This window comes from Pelophylax lessonae (genome assembly GCF_965119305.1).
Source record: "Pelophylax lessonae genome assembly, chromosome: 2".
Taxonomy (NCBI): domain Eukaryota; kingdom Metazoa; phylum Chordata; class Amphibia; order Anura; family Ranidae; genus Pelophylax; species Pelophylax lessonae.
In genome coordinates, this window is record NC_138769.1 from 229,071,165 (window position 1) to 229,096,876 (window position 25,712).

At 42.5% G+C, this 25,712-nt stretch overlaps 1 protein-coding gene across 3 annotated transcripts in view; it reads left to right on the forward strand.

Moving 5' to 3' along the window:
• The window catches only part of SYT6 (synaptotagmin 6), a 690,138-nt gene that overhangs the window by 399,107 nt on the left and 265,319 nt on the right, over positions 1-25,712 (forward strand). For 2 of the 3 annotated variants that reach the window (XM_082248504.1, XM_082248505.1), the window contains exon 2: positions 25,083-25,437. In XM_082248504.1, the coding sequence (XP_082104630.1) occupies positions 25,083-25,437 (355 nt within the window). The remainder of the gene's footprint in view (positions 1-25,082; positions 25,438-25,712) is intronic. The other variant, XM_082248506.1, reaches the window with a different exon arrangement.

Below are 25,712 nucleotides of genomic sequence, written 5' to 3' on the forward strand. Positions count from 1 at the left end.
TACAGTGAAGGAGTTTAAGCATGCATGGGATAGGCATAAGGCTATCCTTCATACAAGATAGGGCCAGGGACTATTCATAGGATTCAGATATATTGGGCAGACTAGATGGGCCAAATGGTTCTTATCTGCCGACACATTCTATGTTTCTATGTTTCTAGTCAACTACTAAAGGACAGTTTACATAGCAAACTGCTTAATGATCATCCGTTGTCATCCGTTTTTCATTCATTGTCATCCGCTTTTCATCAGTTTATTATCCTTTGTCATCCGCTATCATCCATTGTCATCCGTTTTTCATCCATTTTCATCAGCTTTTCATCCGTTGTCATCCGCTGTCATACATTGTTATGCGGTTTTCATCCTTTTTTCATCCGATTAGTTTTTTTTAGGCCCCTTTCACACAGGCTGACCGTTCAGATCTGCCTGTCAGTTTTTTTGGAGGATCTGAATGGTCCCCCCATGCATTCCTATGGGGCATCGGATGTCAGTGGAGACATGTCCGCTGTCATCCTAACCGATCCGTCAAATCTGGACGTATGGAAACCCTATTTTCCATCCGTCCAGCGGATCGGATGGGATCGGATCAGAAAGGACCAATGGTCCGTTCCCATCCGATTTCCCCCATAGAGATGCATGGGGAACTGACAGCTGTGTCTCCGCACACAGCACGGAGACACAGCTGTCATCCTCCTGCTCAGCGGGGGATCGGCGGATCGGCAGATGGATCCCCCGCTGAGAAAAACGGACTCCGTCCGATGGACGGAGTGTGTGAAAGGAGCCTAATGGGTGAAAAATTGGGTTTTCATCCGTACAAAAAACGGATGTTGACAGAAGTGGATGAAAACTAATGTAAATGAATGATCATCCATTATCATCAGTTTTTCCATTGGAATGCACTGATGTCTATTTTTCATCCACCAACGAATGGATGAAAAACGGACGAATGATCTATATGTGTGAAAGGAGCCTAAAGGGAAAATGTGAGAAAGCAAAAACAACTTGAAGAAGGTCAAAAAGAGGACAGGAGAAGGTCAACTGTAGCTCAAATGTATGTACAGTATTATAAAAATCTGAATGATCAGAAGTAAACTGATATAAAAAGAACACTTCATTTGCAGCCCATTGCCAAGTGACACTGCCAGCAATTATGCCAGAGCCTGCCTGATTGGATACAAACTGTAAGGACTGTTTAGGCATGATTTGGGTGAATGTAAAGGAAACTATAACGTGGGTATATAAGCAGATTGTAATTACCAGCTTTAGCAAAACTGTGTTTTGTTGGAAAAGGAATCACTATACTGTAGAACCAGTTAAGACGTAACAATTTATTTAGCATCTATACTTTTTGCCCTTTGCAGTTGAATTCTGGGTAGGTCTAAAAAGCCCGGATGTATGTTTAAGAAAAAAAATCAAAAACATATTTTTAAAATAGATTTTCTTCAGGGTTTTTTTATTTTAAAAATGAATGAATAACATATTAGCCACTTGCCGACTGCCAGCAGTAATACACTGCGGCAGGACGGCTCTGCCCCACAAAATGATGTAACTGTGCGTTGCTTCACGAGACCGCTAGTGGGGGAGCCGATCAGTGGGTCTGGCAGCCACAATTGCAAGACACAGGATCATTCTGTGATTGGCTACAGCTGATCAGCTTGTCTCAGCCACAACAAATCACTAGCCAGAACCTGCTGACAAACTTGTGCTGTAGCCAATGACAGCACAGGTTAGCAGGGGGCATGCACCTTCGCACCCCCAACCAGGGAGACACGCAGCGACATATCAGTCCAGCCATCCAGTGCCACTCGTCCGCAGTAAAACTACTGTGGGCAGGCGACAAGTAGTTAAATATTACACGATTGCTCAAAGATATTTATAATGTGCTTTCTTTTTTGTAATAGGGATCATAGGGGTTAATTTGCAAAATCTGGTGCAACTGTGCATGGTAGCTAATCAGCTTTAAACATCAGCTTGTTTAATTAAACTTTAGCAAAAAACCTGGAAGTTGATTGGTTTCTATACAGAATTTGCACTTTCCAGTTTTAGTAAATAAACCCTGTAGTGATTTTCCAATCAAAAACATTTGAAAGATTTTGGTCAGTCAGAGCTTCTAGGGGTCAGGAGCACAGCAAAGGATCAATGAGCCTTGAGAAAAAGTTGGTGCATATTCTTAGATAATTATATAAACTTTATTTAATAAATTCATTATTTTCCCCAAAATTCTACAAACAATAACCCAAAATGACAACGTGAAAGAAGTTTGTTTGAAATCTTTGCAAATCTATTAGAAATAAAAAATGGAAAAAATCCCAGGTACATAATGTATTTACAGCCTTTGCTCAATACTTTGTTAAAGCACCTTTGGCACCAATTACAGGAGTCCTTCAGGTTCCTTTTGGCAAATTTCAGGTGGGTGTCATGTGCCTTTTACTGAGGAGTGGCCTCCGTCTAGCCACTCTACCATACAGGCCTGATTGGTGGAGTGCTGCAGAAATGGTTGTTCTTTTGGAAGGTTCTCCTCTCTCCACAGAGGAACACTGGAGCTCTGTCAGAGTGACCATTAGGTTCTTGGTTACCTCCCTGACCTAAGGCCCTTCTCCCCTAATCGCTCAGTTTGGCCAGAAGGCCAACTCTAGGTAGACTCCTGGGGGTTCCAAACGCTGGAGCTCTGTCAGAGAAACTCTGACTCTTCACAGAGAAATGCTGGAGCTCTGTCAGAGTGACCATCAGGTCCATGGTCACCTTCGTGACTAAGGCCCTTCTCCCCCGATCGCTCAGTTAGGCCAGACGTTCCACTCTAGGAAGAGTCATGGGGGTTCCAAATGCTGGAGCTCTGTCAGAGAAACTCTGACTCTCCACAGAGAAATGCTGGAGCTCTGTCAGAGTGACCATCGGGTTCTTGGTCACCTCCCTGAATAAGGCCCTTCTCCCCGATCACTCATTTTGGCCAGACAGCCCACTTTAGGAAGAGTCCTTAAGGTTCCAAACTTCTTCCATTTACGGATAATTGAAGCTACTGTGCTGATTGGGACCTTCAATGCTTCATAAACTTTTCTGTACCCTTCCCCAGATCTGTGCCTTGATACAATCCTGACTCTGAGGTCTACAGACCGAAGATTTCTTGGACTTTATGGCTTGGTTTGTGCTCTGATCAAATATAGGAAAAAGTGACCGCACTCCGAAAGTTCAAATCAAAAAGGAGTGATTTATTCTTCATCAAATAACATCAAAAATCAAACTGTGAGACATGGGACAAAAAGAAGGTAGACGCGTTTCACGACACAATAGGTCACTTACTCATTACCACATGTGGTAATGACTAAGCGACCTTTTGTGTTGTAAAACGCGTCTACCTTCTTTTTGTCCCATTGTTTCACAGTTTGATTTTTGATGTTATTTGATGAAGAATAAATCGCTCATTTTTGATTTGAACTTTCGGAGTGCGGTCACTTTTTCCTATATTTGATCAGTTTACCGGATGACGGATCCGACCTGCACCTGAAATTACCTCACCTGGAGCGGTCACACCTGTGTTTGGATTTCAGATTGGTTTGTACTCTGACATGCACTGTTAACTCTGGGACCTTATATAGACAGGTGTGGGCCTTTCCAAATCATGTCCAATCAAGTGGACTCCAATCAAGTTGTGGAAACATCTCAAGGATGATCAGTGGAAACAGGATGCACCTGAGCTCAGTCTTGAGTGTCATGGCAAAAGCTGGGAAAACTTATATACATGGGATATTTTCCTTTTTTATTTTTAATAAATTTGCAAAGATTTCAAACAAACTTCTTTCACATTGTCATTATGGGGTATTGTTTGTAGAATTTTGAGGAAAACAATTAATTTAATCCATTTTGGAATAAGGCTGTGACATAACAAAATGTGGAAAAAAATGAAGCGCTGTGAATATTTTCCGGATGCATTGTAGATATTGTGAGCCATAGGAAATATGCAATTTCTTTATCAGTAATATGTTGATCTGTCCTAATGGTGAGAAAGGTGTTAAAATACTTTACATGACAGCTTTCAAATAATATGGTCATACTAAGAATGACTCAAGGGAAACTCACCAAAGAACCAGCATTAATTGCATCCATTTGTGTTAATTACATGGATTTATGGTAAAAGTCTACTAGTTTTACAGAGTACGCAATAGGCTTAAAAATCAGACAGGGAGTAACTGTAATTTGCAGTTTACTAAACAGCTGTAAAATTAGAATAAAAAAAAAAATGAAAAAACATGTTATGAAAGTTGCAGAAACATGGACCCTTCAGAGCAATATTTCTTTGATTCAATCAAGGTTATATGCGACTGCATAGCAAACTCTCTATAAAAATCTGTAACAACTGAGAGTCAAGTTGAGAATCACTACAGTCACCAATGGCAGCATCCATATTCTATTTTAATGAGTTCACTTTAAAGATTACCATCGTTTCTATAATGTATACTGTAATAGTCATAGCTACTTTCTACAAATACAAGGGTTTTTTTTGTCTGGTGAGCATTGGGAATGAGTATCAAACCAATCCCCTATTTGTCCCCATTTTACTTGATTTTATGTGGTGTACAAATTAACATGTTTTCACTGTTTATGGACTAATAGCCTCAATGGGTTTGCTTAGTCATTAAGCGTGTACCAAAGAAATGATGTTTTACAAAATCCTATTAACATAGTAATAGAAAAAAAAAAACAAGGCTGTATCTTTTAGCATGTAAGAAGATAAGTATATTAGGAATATTGCTCGTTAGGAACAAAGAGTCTCACATGTACACTTTACACCACAGTGTACAAATAGATAGTTAAGTGCTTCAAAATACAATTTGGTTCCTGTCATTGTACTAATGATACAATATATATAGCTAAATATCCTACCTTTTTTAATTTGCTTAAAATGGTATAATAATAATAAATACGATTTACACCATAAATATCTTCTCTGAACTGCTCTGTAGGTCACAGGAGTATACATTTAATTATCATTACGACTGTTATTTTAATTGTAGTACCCTCCTAGGTAGGTGCTAGGATGAGTGTATTATAGTTTTTGGTTTCTCTGCCTGACAGGGAGACAGCTAGGTAAATGTATGTGCTGTCTGCTTAACAGAAAGCTGTGATCCGTTAGTGTATGCTGCTCAGTGTGCTCTGGTGCTGATGTTGTCTGAGGGTCCCTACACCTAGCAACCTGGGAATATTCTGGGCTATAGGTGGAGACTAGGCGGATGAGCAGTATAAATTTGCATACAGCCCGAGCTAACTGTAAGAGGAGGTGCCCCTAGGCATACTGGGTGCCTGTATGTATGTTTGAGGAGCACATGGGCTCTGTGTCACTCCCAGGATGATTGCACCAGGCTGGAGGGTGAGGCTTTGCCTACCCAGTGACCATGTGGCCTCAGGTGGGCGACCTGAGGGTCTAAATTGCTGATATGTGGCTTCAGATGGGAGATCTGAGAGCCTGGAGTATGTGTGGAAACCCTGATCCTACCATAGCTAACAGGGGGAGAGTCGATAGTGCATGTGGCCTGGTATCAGGGAGAGAAAAGGCTGCTGGTGCTGCTTCAGGAGCCTTGTGAGTACAGACATCCTAAGGAGCCTTAGCCTCTAAGTTAGCTGAGGACACACACAAAGAAGAACACTGGCTAGTGTTCTTAGCACTCGTCCAGAACTATACATTATTTTATTATGGGACATTGCTCTGTGCTGGTGTGAAGAATTCTTTATCTGCCTTCCTCAAGGACTTCAGCCAAGTTTTACTAGAAAAGAAAGTTAAAGTCCTTGGTGTGAATAGTTCAATTTGGAGTATCCTGCTATATCCCTTCCCTATCCAAGTTCTCCAATAAAACAGCAAAAACAAAACCCCTAGACTGGTCATTGGAGAAATGAGCGGAAGTGTGCATGTGCACCTGGCTGTGGGAAATACCTTGTGACTGACTGCAGAGCAAAAAGTGAAGAAGACCCAGGCAAAATACCACCGACTCCTGCAGGGGTGGCGCTACATATATTTTTTTTCAAGACTAGTTAAACGTAAAGATCATATTAAAATCTCAAGTGTCATCAATTTAATTGACATGGGCACACTCTTTATGTCTGGAGGAAAAGAGGTTGAACCTTTGAATACAAAAAAGTTCCTTACTGTAAGAACTATGAAAGTGTGGAATAGTCTTCAACAGGAGCTGAAGGCCTGTACACACGATCAGAAAATTGTATCAAAAATACAACTTTCGAAGCAATCGTACAATAATCTGATTGTTAGTACACAGCTTTCGAGAGTCGACAGCTTCCGATGGGACAAGCATGAACATTTTTCTAGTATGATACCAGATTGTATGATTTTTGTTTAATCAGTACAGTTTTCATCCGAAAATACGATAAAAATACACTACAACACATGATATTACATCTGAATTTTTATTCAGTCATACGAGAATTTTCACAACTTTAGTAAACTTCATTTTCGAGACTAGCATGCAAAAAAAAAAAAAAAAAAAACAGATGATCAATTGTCCGATAATCTCATCGTATGTACCAGGCATTAGTCTAGATCAGGGTTTCTCAATCGGGGTGCCGTGGAACACTGGGGTGCCGCAGAGAGTCCCCAGGGGTGCCGCTGAAATATTGGCAATGTCCCCAACTAAGCAGGCCTCAAGTAAAAAATTCCAATAGTTGGCAGTTAAACCTATTCTTAGTACACTGGTGCCAGTCCGCTGTCCTAAACGTACCAAGAGCTGCCACAGGTACTCAGAAAGCTGAGCGGGCCACCCGCTCATGTCCTGCCAACCGATTAAGTCATCATGGGTTGCTAAGGGCGGGCCTGGAACCTGCACAGCTTTCTGGGTCTGCTCTGATGGTTTCTGGGCTGTGATGCTTCCTGCTCGGTGTAGCTGGGGAGGCACATGCAGGTATCAAGGAGGGGTGAAAAAAAAGACAGTGAAGAGGCTATTCAGCGGGCTGCATATGAGCTCCTGTGAGCTCTGGGAGGTACAACATTTATTTGTTATAATAGAAGTTTTTAGCACAGTTGGTTTTATCCTACTAATTGCAGGCATGGTACAGTTTCTCACAAAAGTGAGTACACCCCTCACATTTTTGTAAATATTTTATTATATATATATATATATATATATATATATATATATATATATATATATATATATATATATATATATATATATATATATTTATTTTTTTTTTTTTTTTATTATTATACATTTTCATGACAGCACTGATGAAATTACACTTTGCTGCATTGTAATATAGTGAGTATATAGCTTGCATAACAGTGTAAATTTGCTGTCCCCTCAAAATAACACTGAGAAGCCGCTCAGCTGTCATTACAAGGATTGGGAAGGGACGTCCCCTCCCGCTGCCTTCCACTGCTCGCCCGGGTCTCCCGTCCCACTAGGAGACCTGGGCAACCAGCCTGCATGGCCGCCGAAGACTCAATCAAAGCCTCATTCGACTCTGATCGAGTCACCATGTAAAAACCCAGAAGTGATGTCATGACATCACTTTCGGGTACTGGAAGTAGTACCTGTCAAGTGCTAAAAATATTTTTTTTTTTAAATGTACGAAAATATCGGCCCATATTGGCTGATACCGATACGCGATGACCAAAATATCGGTATCGGTACCGCCGAATGCAACAGGGGGTAAAAATTCTGCCATAGCCGCAAAGCAGTGTGGCTACAGCATGTGTACAACCTTGGCTGCTAAAGGGAGAGTAGTTGGGTTGGGTTGGAGGGAGGTACAAAACAGAAACCTCATACATAGTGTGTACCCAGGATTTGACTGGGGTGCCTCCAAACTAAATATACTTTCAAAGGGTGCCTTGACTGAAAAAGATTGAGAAACACTGGTCTAGATAACTTACTAGATTGCCTAAAAAAAGCTGGATGTTTAACCACCTCCCACCCGGGCCATAGTACATATACGGCCGGGTGGGAGTCTCGTCCTTCTGAATGGACGTTCCGGAATGTCCTTCAGAAGGAGAGAGATCGCGCCGCCGCGGGCACGCGCAGCGGAGCGATCTCGATGTGCCTGTGTCCCTAGGACACAGAGCAACAAGACTCGGCAGGAGGGCCCTGTGATTGGCCCTCCTGATCACATGACGGCTGTGACCAATCACAGCCGTCATGTAATGTCAATACAGCCGTAACGGCTTCGATCTCTTCTCCTCCTCAGTGAGGAGAAGATCAGAGGATCGATTCTGCAGCCGGGGTGATCAGTGAGTATTTGTAATTACTCACTGATCACAGGGGGGGTCTGTGCTGGTAATCAGATGATTAATTACCAGTGCAGCCCTGGGGGGAGGGGATGCCACTAGAGCCACCAGGGATGCCCACCCATGACCACCAGGGATGCCCACCATGGCCACCAGGGATGGCAAACAGGGCTCAGAGAGCCTGCCAGTGGTGATCCCCTATCAGTGCTGCCCACCAATGCCATCTATCAGTGCTACCCACCAGTGCCCGTTATTGCCATCTATCAGTGCTGCCCACCAGTGCCCATTATTGCCCACCAGTGCTGCCTATCAGCGCCCATCAGTTCCCCCCATCAGTGCCGATCAGTGCCGCCCATCAGTGCCACCCATCAGTGCCCATCAGTGCCGCCTATCAGTGCCCATCAGTGCCGCCGATCAGTGCCCATCAGTGCTGCCTATCAGTGCCCATCAGTTCTGCCTATCAGTGCCCACCAATGCTGCATATCAGTGCTATCTATCAGTGCCACATATCAGTGCCCATCAGTGCTGCATATCAGTGCTACCTATCAGTGCCCATCAGTGCTGCATATCAGTGCCACCCCATCAGTGCCACCCCATCAGTGTCTCCTCATCAGTGCCTGTCAGTGCGGTGTCATCAGTGCTCATCAGTGCAGGAAAAAAATGATCTATTTACAAAATTGTATAACCTAAACAAAAAAACTTTTTTTTTTTTTTCAAACTTTTCGGTCTTTTTTTATTTGTGCACCAAAAAAGAAAAAACCTGGCGGTGATCAAATACCACCAAAAGAAAGCTCTATTTGTGGGGAAAAAAATTACATAAATTTGGTTTAGGTACAGTGTTGCATGACCGCGCAATTGTCATTCAAAATGCAACAGCGCTAAAAGCTGAAAATTGGTCTGGGAAGGAAGGGGGTTTAAGTGCCCAGTATTGAGGTGGTTAACTAAATGCACTAAAGACTGGATTCACACCTTTGTATTGCCTAATGCTTTTTCCAGTGAAATAAAAAGAAATGCATCAAAACTTATGTGAATACATGTTAAAATACTTGTTGGCACACATCAACATTGCTAATGTGCAGGGCTGCTGATAGAAATCACGGGGCCCTGCACAGCCTATCTGACAAGGCCCCCCTACTCTGAAAATATCAAATTATATTTTTGATAAAATGCAATGCCCGCAATGCTATGCTTTGCAGCCATGCCACAAAATTATACCCCCATCAAACAAGACCTATTCAAGTGATTCGCCGCAAAGAAGCGATATCTGCACCCCCACAGTAAGAGATCAGTACCGATCACTCACTGTATTCATTCAGGATGGTTTTATTTTTAGCGCTATAATATATTTTTCACATTCTGCTATACAACATTCCCAAAAAAAAAAACAAATTAAAAATCAAAATTTAACATTTTAGGCCAATTTGCTTTCTGCTACATATTTTTGTTAAAAAAAAAAAAAAAAAAAAATCGCAATAAGTGTATTTTGATTGGTTTGCGCAAAAAGTTATCGCATCTACTAACTACGGGAAAGATTTATGTAATTTTTATAGTTTTTTTTGTTTTGTTTTTTTTTTTACTAGTAATGGCAGCAATCTGTGATTTTTTTGCGGGACTGCGATATTGTGGCGGACAGATCGGACCTCTGACTGACATTTTTGACACTTTTGGGGGGACCAGTGACATTACTACAGTAATCAGTGCTAAAAATATGCACTGTTACTGTAATAAAAGAACAAGAAAATTCCCCTAATGTTGGGACTTTCAAGGCACTTAGAAATTCACAAAAAGTAATATAACAAGTAAATTTTATTGTAAAGAAAATTAAAAAACATAAATATGAATAAATCATTAAAAAAAAAAATTCACAAGCAGTGTTTGCCAGTTATACAGAATATTGATCTGAAAGAGAGATCACAGCGATTGGAACCCAATGCATTTCGATGTAAAATTACTTCTTTTTCAAAGCCTTGATACAAAGCCATCCAGAAATGGGCGAAAGGAGACCATTTCATTCAGGCCCGGGGGTTCAGTAGCTTTTCATATGTATATCCACTTTAATTCCATCTATAGGACAGTTTTATTCCAATCCCCTCCTCTGGGATTGGGATGGATGCGATCTAGAATCAGGAATTTAATATTAGGAAATCTACCTGCATGGACCGTGGTGACATGGCGACCTAAAGGAAGATCAGGATTAGGGTTGAGCGGACACCTAGATGTCCGTGTTCGACGGGTTCGGCCGAACTTTAAAAAAAAGTCCGGGTCCGTGTCCCGGACTTTTACCGAACTTTTCCCGGACACCGAACCCCATTGAAGTCAATGGGGACCCGAACTTTAAGGCACTAAAATGGCTCTAAAACACCAAAGGAAAGGGCTAGAGTGCTGCAAATGGCAGCAAAACGTAATTAAGAGCATGGCAAGTGCTCTGCAAACAAATGTGGATAGGGAAATAACTTAAAACAACAAAAAAAAACAGAAAAATAAAACAATGTTCTTCTTCATCTCTGAAGGACGAGGCCCATATGGAGTAGGAGGGAGGTTGAGGTGGTGGTGGATGTGGCGGTGACATAGGCGTGCGCACAGGGTGTGCTGGGTGTGCCTGGGCACACCCTAATCACCTAGGGCACATAGCATTGCCAGTGAGGAGATGGGAAAGATCTCCCTGGGACCTGCTCTGCTCTATTTCTCCTTGCCTACAGGTACATGGCCCCGATACATTACTCTCCCTGCTGGCAAACACATGCATGTGTATTTCAACTTTGGGGTGCACACCTTAATGCAATAGGCTGCGCACACCTATGGGCGGTGTAGGTGGAAGCGGCGGTGGAGGAGGACCAGGGCCGGATTAACAGCATCATGGGCTTGGTGCTGAGGATTTTGAAGGGCCTTAAGGGCCGTGCCTTGCCATGCACCCAGAGGAGGAAGGGTGCAGCCATGCATGCCTAATTCAACATGGGATGCTGTCTCTGAAGCCCATAAACACATCCATGCATCGCCAACTGTCCCTCCTTGTCCGGCCTTCACGCTGTGTGGGGAGGTTCTGAGGGTGCTGCCTGGGGAAGCGAGCATAGAAGCCAGACTTCTGTGTTTACAAGTGACAGAAGAGCGGTAACAGTGAATATGGCCAACCCGGGGCCTATATAAAAGGTAGGGGCCTGGAGCTGCAGCTCCAATAGCCCCTACATTAATCTGGCCCTGAGGAGGAGGACGAGGTAGCCAACACTGCTTCTTTTCAAAAATTTTAAATGAGGGTACACCCCAAAAGAGTGAGAAAGAGCAAAAATGGAACAATGGGTGGGTAAGGTCGGTATCCATTGCTATTCTGCATAAGGTACGGAAAAGTCCCGTGGGATCCATGCCTGGTTCATTTTAATGAACGTGAGCTTGTCCACATTGTCTCTGGACAGGCGGCTGCGCTTGTCTGTTATAACGCCCCCAGCCGTGCTAAATACCCGTTCAGATAATACACTGGCTGCAGGGCACGCCAGCACCTCCAAGGCGTAAAGGGCAAGCTCAGGCCATGTGCCCAATTTGGAGACCCAGAAGTTGAAGGGGGCAGACCCGTCATTCACTACATGTAGGCGTGTGCACACATACTGCTCCACCATGTTGGTAAAATGCTGCCTCCTGCTAAGACGTTCCATCTGAGCTGCTGGTGCTGCTGTTTGTTGTGGCGTGCTGACAAAGCTTTTCCACATTTCGGCCATGCTAACCCTGCCTTCTGAGGTGCTGGCGGTGCCCTGGTTGCGTTGGCGACCTCCTCCTCCTCCTCCTCTGCCTTGTGCTTCCACTGTGGCCCCGCTGTCAGATGGGAATGCCAGCAGCATGGCGTCTACCAGCGTGCGCTTGTACTCGCGCATCTTGCGATCGCGCTCCAGTGAGTGAATTAAGGACGGTACGTTGTCCTTGTAACGGGGATCCAGCAGCGTGGCCACCCAGTAATCAGCACAAGTTAGAATGTGGGCAACTCGGCGGTCGTTGTGGAGACACTGCAGCATGTAATCGCTCATGTGTGCCAGGCTGCCCAGAGGCAACGAAAGGCTGTCCTCTGTGGGAGGTGTATCGTCCGTGTCCTCTGTATCCCCCCAGCCACGCACCAGTGATGGCCATGAGCTGGCCTGGGTGCCACCCTGCTGTGAACATGGTTCCATCTCCTCCTCCAGCTCCTCCTCCTCCTCATCCTCCTCATCCTCCAGAACTGTGCCCCTGCTGGACAATTGCGTCCCTGGCGTTTGCGTGTGCAGGAACCCACCCTCGGAGCCCCTTGCGAATGACTGCCCTGAAAGCCTTGGAAATGTTACCTCTTCATCCTCCTCCTCCTCCTCATCCTGTGCCACATCCTCTTCCATCATCGCCCGAATTGTTTTTTCAAGGAGGCATAGAAGTGGGATAGTTAAGCTGAGAACGGCGTCATTGCCACTGGCCATGTTGGTGGAGTACTCAAAACAGCGCAACAAGGCACACAGGTCTCGCATGAAGGCCCAGTTAAATTAAATAGCGGAATAGAAAATATGATCCAAAAAAAGTGTATGTATATCACACGTACACAACCACACTGGGCCCCAATTACTATTGTTTGTACCCCTAAAAGGCTAGATGAGGAGTAGGGGGAGTATGGAACAGGCAGCACCCTCAAACCTTCAGAAGTATGAGATGAACCCCAACAACTTGGAAAGGTGGATCTCTCTCACACGTACCAACACAGACTATCCCCCAATTTAACTGATCCCCAAAGGTTTTTGATTAAATAGCGGAATAGAAAATATGATCCAAAAAAAGTGTATGTATATCACACGTACACAACCACACTAGGCCCCAATTACTATTGTTTGTACCCCTAAAAGGCTAGATGAGGAGTAGGGGGGGTATGGAACAGGCAGCACCCTCAAACCTTCAGAAGTATGAGATGAACCCCAACAACTTGGAAAGGTGGATCTCTCTCACACGTACCAACACAGACTATCCCCCAATTTAACTGATCCCCAAAGGTTTTTGATTAAATAGCGGAATAGAAAATATGATCCAAAAAAAGTGTATGTATATCACACGTACACAACCACACTAGGCCCCAATTACTATTGTTTGTACCCCTAAAAGGCTAGGAGTAGGGGGGGTATGGAACAGGCAGCACCCTCAAACCTTCAGAAGTATGAGATGAACCCCAACAACTTGGAAAGGTGGATCTCTCTCACACGTACCAACACAGACTATCCCCCAATTTAACTGATCCCCAAAGGTTTTTGATTAAATAGCGGAATAGAAAATATGATCCAAAAAAAGTGTATGTATATCACACGTACACAACCACACTAGGCCCCAATTACTATTGTTTGTACCCCTAAAAGGCTAGGAGTAGGGGGGGTATGGAACAGGCAGCACCCTCAAACCTTCAGAAGTATGAGATGAACCCCAACAACTTGGAAAGGTGGATCTCTCTCACACGTACCAACACAGACTATCCCCCAATTTAACTGATCCCCAAAGGTTTTTGATTAAATAGCGGAATAGAAAATATGATCCAAAAAAAGTGTATGTATATCACACGTACACAACCACACTAGGCCCCAATTACTATTGTTTGTACCCCTAAAAGGCTAGGAGTAGGGGGAGTATGGAACAGGCAGCACCCTCAAACCTTCAGAAGTATGAGATGAACCCCAACAACTTGGAAAGGTGGATCTCTCTCACACGTACCAACACAGACTATCCCCCAATTTAACTGATCCCCAAAGGTTTTTGATTAAATAGCGGAATAGAAAATATGATCCAAAAAAAGTGTATGTATATCACACGTACACAACCACACTAGGCCCCAATTACTATTGTTTGTACCCCTAAAAGGCTAGATGAGGAGTAGGGGGAGTATGGAACAGGCAGCACCCTCAAACCTTCAGAAGTATGAGATGAACCCCAACAACTTGGAAAGGTGGATCTCTCTCACACGTACCAACACAGACTATCCCCCAATTTAACTGATCCCCAAAGGTTTTTGATTAAATAGCGGAATAGAAAATATGATCCAAAAAAAGTGTATGTATATCACACGTACACAACCACACTAGGCCCCAATTACTATTGTTTGTACCCCTAAAAGGCTAGATGAGGAGTAGGGGGAGTATGGAACAGGCAGCACCCTCAAACCTTCAGAAGTATGAGATGAACCCCAACAACTTGGAAAGGTGGATCTCTCTCACACGTACCAACACAGACTATCCCCCAATTTAACTGATCCCCAAAGGTTTTTGATTAAATAGCGGAATAGAAAATATGATCCAAAAAAAGTGTATGTATATCACACGTACACAACCACACTGGGCCCCAATTACTATTGTTTGTACCCCTAAAAGGCTAGATGAGGAGTAGGGGGAGTATGGAACAGGCAGCACCCTCAAACCTTCAGAAGTATGAGATGAACCCCAACAACTTGGAAAGGTGGATCTCTCTCACACGTACCAACACAGACTATCCCCCAATTTAACTGATCCCCAAAGGTTTTTGATTAAATAGCGGAATAGAAAATATGATCCAAAAAAAGTGTATGTATATCACACGTACACAACCACACTAGGCCCCAATTACTATTGTTTGTACCCCTAAAAGGCTAGGAGTAGGGGGGGTATGGAACAGGCAGCACCCTCAAACCTTCAGAAGTATGAGATGAACCCCAACAACTTGGAAAGGTGGATCTCTCTCACACGTACCAACACAGACTATCCCCCAATTTAACTGATCCCCAAAGGTTTTTGATTAAATAGCGGAATAGAAAATATGATCCAAAAAAAGTGTATGTATATCACACGTACACAACCACACTAGGCCCCAATTACTATTGTTTGTACCCCTAAAAGGCTAGGAGTAGGGGGAGTATGGAACAGGCAGCACCCTCAAACCTTCAGAAGTATGAGATGAACCCCAACAACTTGGAAAGGTGGATCTCTCTCACACGTACCAACACAGACTATCCCCCAATTTAACTGATCCCCAAAGGTTTTTGATTAAATAGCGGAATAGAAAATATGATCCAAAAAAAGTGTATGTATATCACACGTACACAACCACACTGGGCCCCAATTACTATTGTTTGTACCCCTAAAAGGCTAGATGAGGAGTAGGGGGAGTATGGAACAGGCAGCACCCTCAAACCTTCAGAAGTATGAGATGAACCCCAACAACTTGGAAAGGTGGATCTCTCTCACACGTACCAACACAGACTATCCCCCAATTTAACTGATCCCCAAAGGTTTTTGATTAAATAGCGGAATAGAAAATATGATCCAAAAAAAGTGTATGTATATCACACGTACACAACCACACTAGGCCCCAATTACTATTGTTTGTACCCCTAAAAGGCTAGATGAGGAGTAGGGGGAGTATGGAACAGGCAGCACCCTCAAACCTTCAGAAGTATGAGATGAACCCCAACAACTTGGAAAGGTGGATCTCTCTCACACGTACCAACACAGACTATCCCCCAATTTAACTGATCCCCAAAGGTTTTTGATTAAATAGCGGAATAGAAAATATGATCCAAAAAAAGTGTATGTATATCACACGTACACAACCACACTAGGCCCCAATTACTATTGTTTGTACCCCTAAAAGGCTAGATGAGGAGTAGGGGGGGTATGGAACAGGCAGCACCCTCAAACCTTCAGAAGTATGAGATGAACCCCAACAACTTGGAAAGGTGGATCTCTCTCACACGTACCAACACAGACTATCCCCCAATTTAACTGATCCCCAAAGGTTTTTGATTAAATAGCGGAATAGAAAATATGATCCAAAAAAAGTGTATGTATATCACACGTACACAACCACACTGGGCCCCAATTACTATTGTTTGTACCCCTAAAAGGCTAGATGAGGAGTAGGGGGAGTATGGAACAGGCAGCACCCTCAAACCTTCAGAAGTATGAGATGAACCCCAACAACTTGGAAAGGTGGATCTCTCTCACACGTACCAACACAGACTATCCCCCAATTTAACTGATCCCCAAAGGTTTTTGATTAAATAGCGGAATAGAAAATATGATCCAAAAAAAGTGTATGTATATCACACGTACACAACCACACTAGGCCCCAATTACTATTGTTTGTACCCCTAAAAGGCTAGGAGTAGGGGGGGTATGGAACAGGCAGCACCCTCAAACCTTCAGAAGTATGAGATGAACCCCAACAACTTGGAAAGGTGGATCTCTCTCACACGTACCAACACAGACTATCCCCCAATTTAACTGATCCCCAAAGGTTTTTGATTAAATAGCGGAATAGAAAATATGATCCAAAAAAAGTGTATGTATATCACACGTACACAACCACACTAGGCCCCAATTACTATTGTTTGTACCCCTAAAAGGCTAGGAGTAGGGGGAGTATGGAACAGGCAGCACCCTCAAACCTTCAGAAGTATGAGATGAACCCCAACAACTTGGAAAGGTGGATCTCTCTCACACGTACCAACACAGACTATCCCCCAATTTAACTGATCCCCAAAGGTTTTTGATTAAATAGCGGAATAGAAAATATGATCCAAAAAAAGTGTATGTATATCACACGTACACAACCACACTAGGCCCCAATTACTATTGTTTGTACCCCTAAAAGGCTAGATGAGGAGTAGGGGGAGTATGGAACAGGCAGCACCCTCAAATCTTCAGAACCACAAAGATTGAGTTCACTGCACCCCACAATGATTGTGTTCACTGCACCCCACAAAGATTGTGTTCACTGCACCTCACAAAGATTGTGTTCACTGTACCCCCCAAAGATTGTGTTCACTGCACCCCACAAAGATTCTGTTCACTGTACCCCACAAAGATTGTGTTCACTGCACCCTAAAAGGATGTTGTTCACTGCACCCCACAAAGATTGTGTTCACTGCACCCTAAAAGGATGTTGTTCACTGCACCCCAAAAAGATTGTGTTCACTGTACCCCCCCAAAGATTGTGTTCACTGCACCCCACAAAGATTGTGTTCACTGCACCCCAAAAAGATTGTGTTCACTGTACCCCCCAAAGATTGTGTTCACTGCACCCCAAAAAGATTGTGTTCACTGTACCCCCCAAAGATTGTGTTCACTGCACCCCACAAAGATTCTGTTCACTGTACCCCACAAAGATTGTGTTCACTGCACCCCAAAAAGATTGTGTTCACTGTACCCCCCCAAAGATTGTGTTCACTGCACCCCACAAAGATTCTGTTCACTGCACCCCACAAAGGATTTTGTTCACTGCACCCCAAAAAGATTGTGTTCACTGCACCCCAAAAAGGATTTTGATCACTGCACCCCAAAAAGGATGTTGTTCACTGCACCCCAAAAATGATTTTGTTCACTCCACCCCAAAAAGATTGTGTTCACTGCACCCCACAAAGATTGTGTTCACTGCACCCCAAAAAGATTGTGTTCACTGTACCCCCCAAAGATTGTGTTCACTGCACCCCACAAAGATTCTGTTCACTGTACCCCACAAAGATTGTGTTCACTGCACCCCAAAAAGATTGTGTTCACTGCACCCCAAAAAGCATGTTGTTCACTGCACCCCAAAAAGGATGTTGTTCACTCCACCCCAAAAAGATTGTGTTCACTGCACCCCACAAAGATTGTGTTCACTGCACCCCAAAAAGATTGTGTTCACTGCACCCCAAAAATGATTTTGTTCACTGCACCCCAAAAAGGATTTTGTTCACTGCACCCCAAAAAGGATGTTGTTCACTCCACCCCAAAAAGATTGTGTTCACTGCACCCCAAAAAGATTGTGTTCACTGCACCCCACAAAGGATTTTGTTCACTGCACCCCAAAAAGATTGTGTTCACTGCACCCCAAAAAGGATGTTGTTCACTGCACCCCAAAAAGGATTTTGTTCACTGCACCCCAAAAAGATTGTGTTCACTGCACCCCACAAAGGATTTTGTTCACTGCACCCCACAAAGATTGTGTTCACTGCACACCAAAAAGGATTGTGTTCACTGCACCCCAAAAAGATTTTGTTCACTGCACCCCAAAAAGATTGTGTTCACTGCAGCCCAAAAAGATTGTGTTCACTGCAGCCCAAAAAGATTGTGTTCACTGCAGCTCACACACAGAAAAATGGATGTGGATCACTGACACCTGCCTATCTCCAATCCCACACCACACAGCAATATCGATTGTAGTTTGTAGAACACAGTTTCCCTAAAATTCAGCAGACTCTGTCCCTAACAGGATTGAGAAGAGATCGTAGATCAGGATTGAGTGCAGATTCACCCCACCCCCCACACAGCAATATCGATTGTAGTTTGTAGAAGACACTGACCCTATAATTCAGCAGACTCTATCCCTAAAATGCCTACAACTCGCCCTGCCTAAACACTCCGACCTGTCCCTCAATTCTATCCGGACACAAATGGTTTTTTCCTGCCTATCTTTCCCTAATCAGCAGCCAGCACGTTGATGTGTGCTCTGTCCCTGATATAAGCAGCATAATGACGCCGCTGCGGCTGCCTCGAACTTATAAAGACTTGGTCACATGCTTCAGACGGCCAATCACAGCTACTAAGACATTTGCAGGCATGGCTGGGATGGCTTAAGGCACACCAGTTAAACGATTGTTGATTGGCTGTTGAAAGCCCGCCATGAAAAGAGCGCCAAAGCATGCAAAACCCGGAAATAAAACGACCGAACACGGATTTTTACCCGAACATACAGTAAAGTTTTCGTGTCCGTGTTCGGGTACAAAAAATCCAATTATTCGGTACGAACACGAATAATACAGTCCGTGTTCGCTCAACACTAATCAGGATTCCAGGTTTTCATACTATGTATGTGGCGATAAGCCCTTTTCCAGAATTCTAATTTCGTTTTTCCAATGTAAAAACAACCACAATCACATAAGACTAGATAGATAACCCCAAAGGTACGACAGTTAGCAAAATGTTTGGCCACAAATTTGCGGTCATTGGGGAGTGTTGGGTGTTTTTTTAACATACATATACAGTATATATTTGCAGTAGTTACATTTACCGCTCATATATGTACCTTTGAATTTGCAGGGATCATCATATTTATCGCCTTTATACTCACTCTGGACCAGTTTATCCATGAGAGCTGGTACTTTCCTATATGTAAACAGGGGAGTTTTGGGAACAAAACGGGAACCCAAAATGGGGTCCATTGCTAAAAGATGCCAGTATTTATTCACAATTTTCTTAATAGTTTATTGTAATAATGACACTGGCAGGGAAGGGGTTAAAATTGTGGGTGATCAAGGGGTTAAATGTGTACCTAGGGGCGTGTTTCTAACTGTATGGGGGCGGGGCTTGTGAAATGACCACAGAGACCTGTGATCCTCTATAGAAGGATCACAGGAGCTCTGTGATCATTCCAGGGAGAAGAACAGCCGACTGTTCTTCTCTCTCAGCGGGGAGCGATCACGGGTGTCAAGCTGCAATTGGAGCCGCCTGCCCCGTGCATCGGAGTCCCCGCAGACGAGCGCTCGCCCCCTAGCTGCAGGCGCGCGACCAACGTATACCTACGACGGTTCACGCAGGAGGGCCGCCCTGCCGCAGTGTAACTGAGGCGGGCGGTTGGGAAGCGGTTAAATAGGGTTTATATCTTAACTCTGGATTTATTGTAGATTTAAGGTGCTGAGGTTGCAATGTGTATTTGAATAAAGTGGAATGAATCTCTCATAAAAGTATACTTCACTCTTAGCAAAATAGCACTTTCTTTTTTTGTTAAAAAAAAAAAAAAAAAGTTTTCCCCTTACTTTGTGTAAGTTTTCTCTCCCTGTGTGGTGTCCGTCTTGTAGACTCTGTAGGAACTGCCTGTGGATGTGTGTGTGCTCCAGCAGGATCTGTACTGTTTTAGTTTGAAGACTATGCAGAAAGTTCATTGCAACAGCTACCTGTAGTATAGCTCAGGAGTTGGAATCTCTAGAGCACAGGAAAAATTGACAGTGCCACAGCTGAATTAAGTATGTGTTGCCACTCTAGGAGCGAAAGTGCTTGTGGTTATCCCTTGCTGATATAACTTAATTGGTGGTGGTACATATAGAAAAATTGATTTCAACTTTTTTTTATATTAGTGTGGCATATACAGCAACTTATTTACTTTGATGGGAACTGCTCATACTGTGCACAATAAAGTATCGTCTAGACCATGGGTGTCCAACCTATTGGCTTCTTTGGGCCACATTGAGTGTAGAGAAATTTTTCTCGGGCCGCATTTAAAATATATACTATAGTTAAGGTATATAAGTAATAAAACGCTGCCGCGTTTAAATAATTGTCAGGGGGCAGTGGGCCTCATTGCCTGTGGTTCTGGGCCGCATGCGGCCCTCGGGCCGCAGGTTGGACATGCCTGGTCTAGAACTATCCCCAGACGACGTTACATCTGACGAAACACATAGGGTGGGGCTTACAACGGTGATGTCACCACGATATCACTCTCCAATTGGTGGGCAATGGTTTCGAGCCCGGAGCACGGAGGAAAGCCTCGCAGGAACACTGCGGACTTAACTTGCATGTTTTTATTCATGGATGCTTTTGATTATCGGATGTTGTAAGTGCAATCTATTACTTTTATTAATAAAATGATACCAAGTACTACACTATGTTAGCGCTCTTTTCTTTCGGAAATACCATGGAGTCAAGTGAGCTTTTCTGAGTGGTCCCAGGCTGCATGGTTTTGAGGGAGACCCAATTCCCTTGCGCTTGAGATGACCACCTATAACATAGTGGTTCTGGTAAGCAGATTTTATTACTCACCTAGGGTGTGAAGTTGATATATTTGTACTTCTCCTTTTTTTTACCTGGCACGGTTTTCTAGGTGGTGCATATTCCCTTAGCCACATGCATCATCTGCCTGGGACTTGCTTTTTGCAGATATTACTAAATGGACTTATTTTTCTGTTTCAGTACTGTTTTTTACTAATTGTTTCTAGCACTGCACTTTCTTTTATACATTAAAGTAATTACATATTCTGGATGAGCAGCAAAAGCGTGTTAACCCCTTCCCTATCGGCGCATTGTAAAATTACACTGGCAGGAACATTCCCTCCCTCCGGGCTGACGTTGTATGACGTCCGCCCGTTTTCGCTGATCTCGCACGCCCCCGAGGGCGCACAGCGTGGCGATTGGGGATGAGGCGTGTCCCTCTGGATATCTGTAGCTATGTAGAGAGAGAGAGATAATAATATCTGTTCCAAAAACATGAACACTTTACTAGCATTGTTTAAAAAGAAAAGGAATAAGACGTAAAATAAAAAACCAGCAAGGAAAATTTTCTTTAAGAATCAACAATTCATACCAAATTAAAATGTATGTTTATGTGTAAATAACAGTTGTACAATTTGAATCAATGGATAACACTTGTTTTTATATGTCTTACGCCTATTTTTACAGCCGTGCATGCATTTTTAACATTAGTGAATTTCCGAATTCACTATAGCGCCTGCCTAAAATTTAAAAGGTGTAGGATTGTAAGCTTATTTATGGTCAGGGCAGGCGCACATGTGCTGCTTCATAGTCATAGATGGAGGGAGAATTTATCTCTCCTCGGACTTCCCAACAAATGTCTTTTTATACATCAATTTTTTTAAATGTTTCAACTCCAAACAATATACCATATCTTTAAGAATCATTTCATCTATGCTATCATGCTGTAAACATTATTTCCATGTGCGATAGTGGTACTTTTAGCACGACTACCGATTTACTTGCTCACTGACTTCTATTACCTATAGTGAATTTGCTTTTGTGACTACGTTCTCCCACATGCTACACTGTTTTCAGTTTAGGAGTAAATCTACGGTGTTTCCACTGTAGAAACTAAAAGTATGCACGTTCACCTACTAGGAATTCTAGTGAATTAGGCCCTGTGTGTGTGTTATTAGTGTATTCAAAATAATGCTGATTTTGTAAGAGCCCTTTCACACTGAGGCACTTGAAAACTGTCAAATGTTGAGTACTTTTGCAGCGCTTTTCAGGCACTTTTGACGCGGTAGTGGTGCACTTTTTTTAAGGACACGTGACTCAAAAACTGCTTCAAGAACAATTTTGAGGCATTTTTGAAGTGCTTTTGATGTGCTTTTGAGGCACTTTCCGTTCATTTCAATGGAGAGGGGAGTTTTTGAGGCACTTTTTTTTAGCGACCAAACATGCTTCAAAGATGCTGCTTGCAGGACTTTTTTCACCGCCCTACCAGCGCACCACCCCAGTGTGAAAGCATTAATTGATTTTAATGGGAATACATTTTCGTAAGCTTTTCAGACACTTTTCTTTTGCGCCAAAGCACTTGAAAAGTGCTTTTGTCTGAAAGGGCTTTTAGGCCAAAGGTAATTCAAAGAGTCATTGTAATCCTTTGATGAAGATTTTTCTTTTGTTCGTTCACTTTGCAAGTGTAAAATTGATAAAAATAAACCAGTAAAATATAAATATTTAAAAGTATTTGTACTTGACATTATTTTTTCTCAGCTGGCTAAAACTTCTGCACAGTATTGTACATAGTTAAATGTTAAAAGTAAGATACTACTTTTATTAATTAGAACACTTTGCATATTTTGAATAAATTAATTTTTTAATGCAAACAAGTTCAATGTGTATAAATAACAATCAGATGTTTGGTTGCTCGGCTGTCGCATTCAAATCGGAAAAAAACAAAAATTTTGATTCAATCGATTTGAAATTTATTGATTTGAACGTTTTGAATCGAGAAAAATCTGTAAATTTGAAGAAAATTTTAAAAATACATAGAATGAATTCCAAATACCAATCACGAATAAGAATTGAACAAATCCACCAATTTTAACTAAACTGAATAACTAGATTAACGGATCGAAACTAAAAAAATGTATTTGCCATGCACATGTCTAGCTTTTTCAGTTTTCCTTTAGGATGTATTCCTAAAGTGACAACACCTTGCTAAGTGACAACACCAAGTTAAAAATGAGTATGATGTACTTTTATACATTTTATACACATATCTTACACATACAATAGGAGAAAGAAAGAAGGTGTAAAACAGTTGTTTTATAACAGATGTTTTACACATTTTAATAAATACATTTATGTAAGTGATGTTGTTCTTCAAATTTGTATTACTTTGACAGCCCAAAGCATATTTAGGTTAGGTGGTGCAAAAATGCTCTATACAAAAGTGTAAACTAAGATAAAAATAAAAAACATCTCTTTGCTAAGGCAGTATTCCACAAGATCACAGTGATACTAACTCTTCATTTTTTGGGTTTTTTTTTTTTTTTTTTAATGGCAAACATGATATACATACCTGCTCTGTGCAGTGGTTTTGCACAGAGCAGCTCCAATCGCCTAATTTTTGAGTCCCCCACAGTGCTTCTGGCTCCTCTCTCTCGAGCAGTGCTCTCAGAGAAAGCGGCTTGCTCTGGAGGCACCAGTGCATGCTCGTTTCTGAGCTGCCGCTCTATGCGTTCATAAGACCTCCATAAGCTCCCCCCCCATTCTCTCCTCATTGGCTCACTGGCTGTGATTGACAGCAGTGGGAGCAAATGAGCTCCCACTGCTGTCTCAGCCAATGAAGAGGGAAAGTTCTGGGACAGCCGAGGCTATCGTGAACATCGCTGGATCGGAGGGAGCTCAAGTAAGGATTGGAGGGGTCGCTGCACACAGGGTTTTTATTTACCTTCATGCATAGAATGCATAACAGTAAAAAAACCTTCAGCCTTTAGAACCACTTTAAGCCAGGCGCACAGTCATACAACTAGGGTAAAAAAAAAAGGTGTTGCTCTTTGCAATCATAGGTGATATATTTGGAGTAATAAATAAAGAAGCTGCACTAAATGAGAAACATAAATGATATATGTATATGATCCTCGTAAAGTCCTATAAACCGTTGAGAGATTATGTGCAATAATGTGAATAAGTCCAAAAAAATGTCCATACATAGATTACTCAAAAAAAAAATTTTGTGAGATATATACTGCTTACCGGAAACAGTAAATAAATACGCCTGGTATAAGAAGATGCATATCATTTATGTTTCTCATTTAGCGCAGCTTCTTTATTTATTATTCTCTGTAGATGTTTGTCACATTTAAGTTGCAGCTTTGATTTATTTGATTTATTTGATTTTTTAGCGCGGTTTCCACATACGATTTTATATATTTGGACTGCTATTCTTATCTAATTAGGAGCAATAGTTCTTACTTCCCTCTGACATGAATGAACTTGATACTTCATTCATAAATGCATGTCCGAAAGACAACCTCCAGCAGGTTGAACCATGTACTGTATGTAAGTATGTAGCCCTCTGACATGAATGAGCTTGATACTTCATTCATATATGCATGTCCCAAAGACAACCTCCAGCATAAGGACCAATAAACTTTTTTATGTTGTATCTGCACAAGAACATTGACATCTGGAATCTGATTTTTTTGTGTTCAGTACCTCCACTTCTAGAATCAAGAGTTCCATGACAGAAATAGAAACTTGTTATGATCTTTTTAGTAATGCTTCCCAGTCATAGCATGAAGCAAAAGTTGTAGAAGGAACAGAGGCTAATTAAGTAACAAAGTCTTAACATATTGCTTGAACTTTTTACAGAACTGAGATATCATATCATTAAATTGATGACTCAAATTATTTAGTATTCATACCATGTTCATGAATAGTCTGCATTGTCTTTTTCTTTTCTTCACACATGGTTGACGAACTCAAACACCCACTTAATTAATCTTGAAAAAAACTTAGTTTTGTCATCTTTTTGTTTTCTTCAAACCTTGACACTTTTCTCACTACCATTCTTTTCTTTTCCCCTCTTTTCTCTCTGCTGCCCCTGGTGTTGTCTCACGTCCTCCCCCCCTCTTCTCTGTCAATGTCACTTCCTGCTATTTTTACCCCTGTAGACCTGTCCGTCAGCCTCCTTGCAGTGATAGTTATTGTGTGTGGCCTGGCCCTGGTGGCAGTTTTTCTCTTTCTCTTTTGGAAGCTGTGGTGGGTGCCCTGGAGGAACAAGGCAGTGTCATCTAACTCGGCAGCAGCACCGCAGAACGTGTCAACCTTCACTGGGTTCTCCAGTGACAAGGAAGTCATGGCAGACAAACTGAAGGATGCAAGCAACTTTGGCTTCTTGGAGGCAGCTGTTAAAATCAGTCACACCTCACCAGATATACCAGCAGAGGTCCAGATGTCCATGAAGGAACACATCATAAAGCGTACAAAGATACAGCGGCAGACAACTGAGCCTGCTTCATCTACCAGGTGAGCCTTTGTCATGCATTTAGTAACATTAAAGAAAATTACTCTAAGTAGTATTTACATCGGAAATGGTCACGCAAAACAATCCCATTGCATTTTTTCAGAAATGGTAGAGCCAGGGTATTACTAAAATTCAAAAGTATAGGCACAGCTGAACACACATATAAAAAGGAGTGAATAGCACACAACATCAACATATAGGTTTACAAGTACAGAGTTACACAGTGTCAGAGCTTCGGTGTCTACATATTGTATTAGTTTGTCACAGTACTCCATGA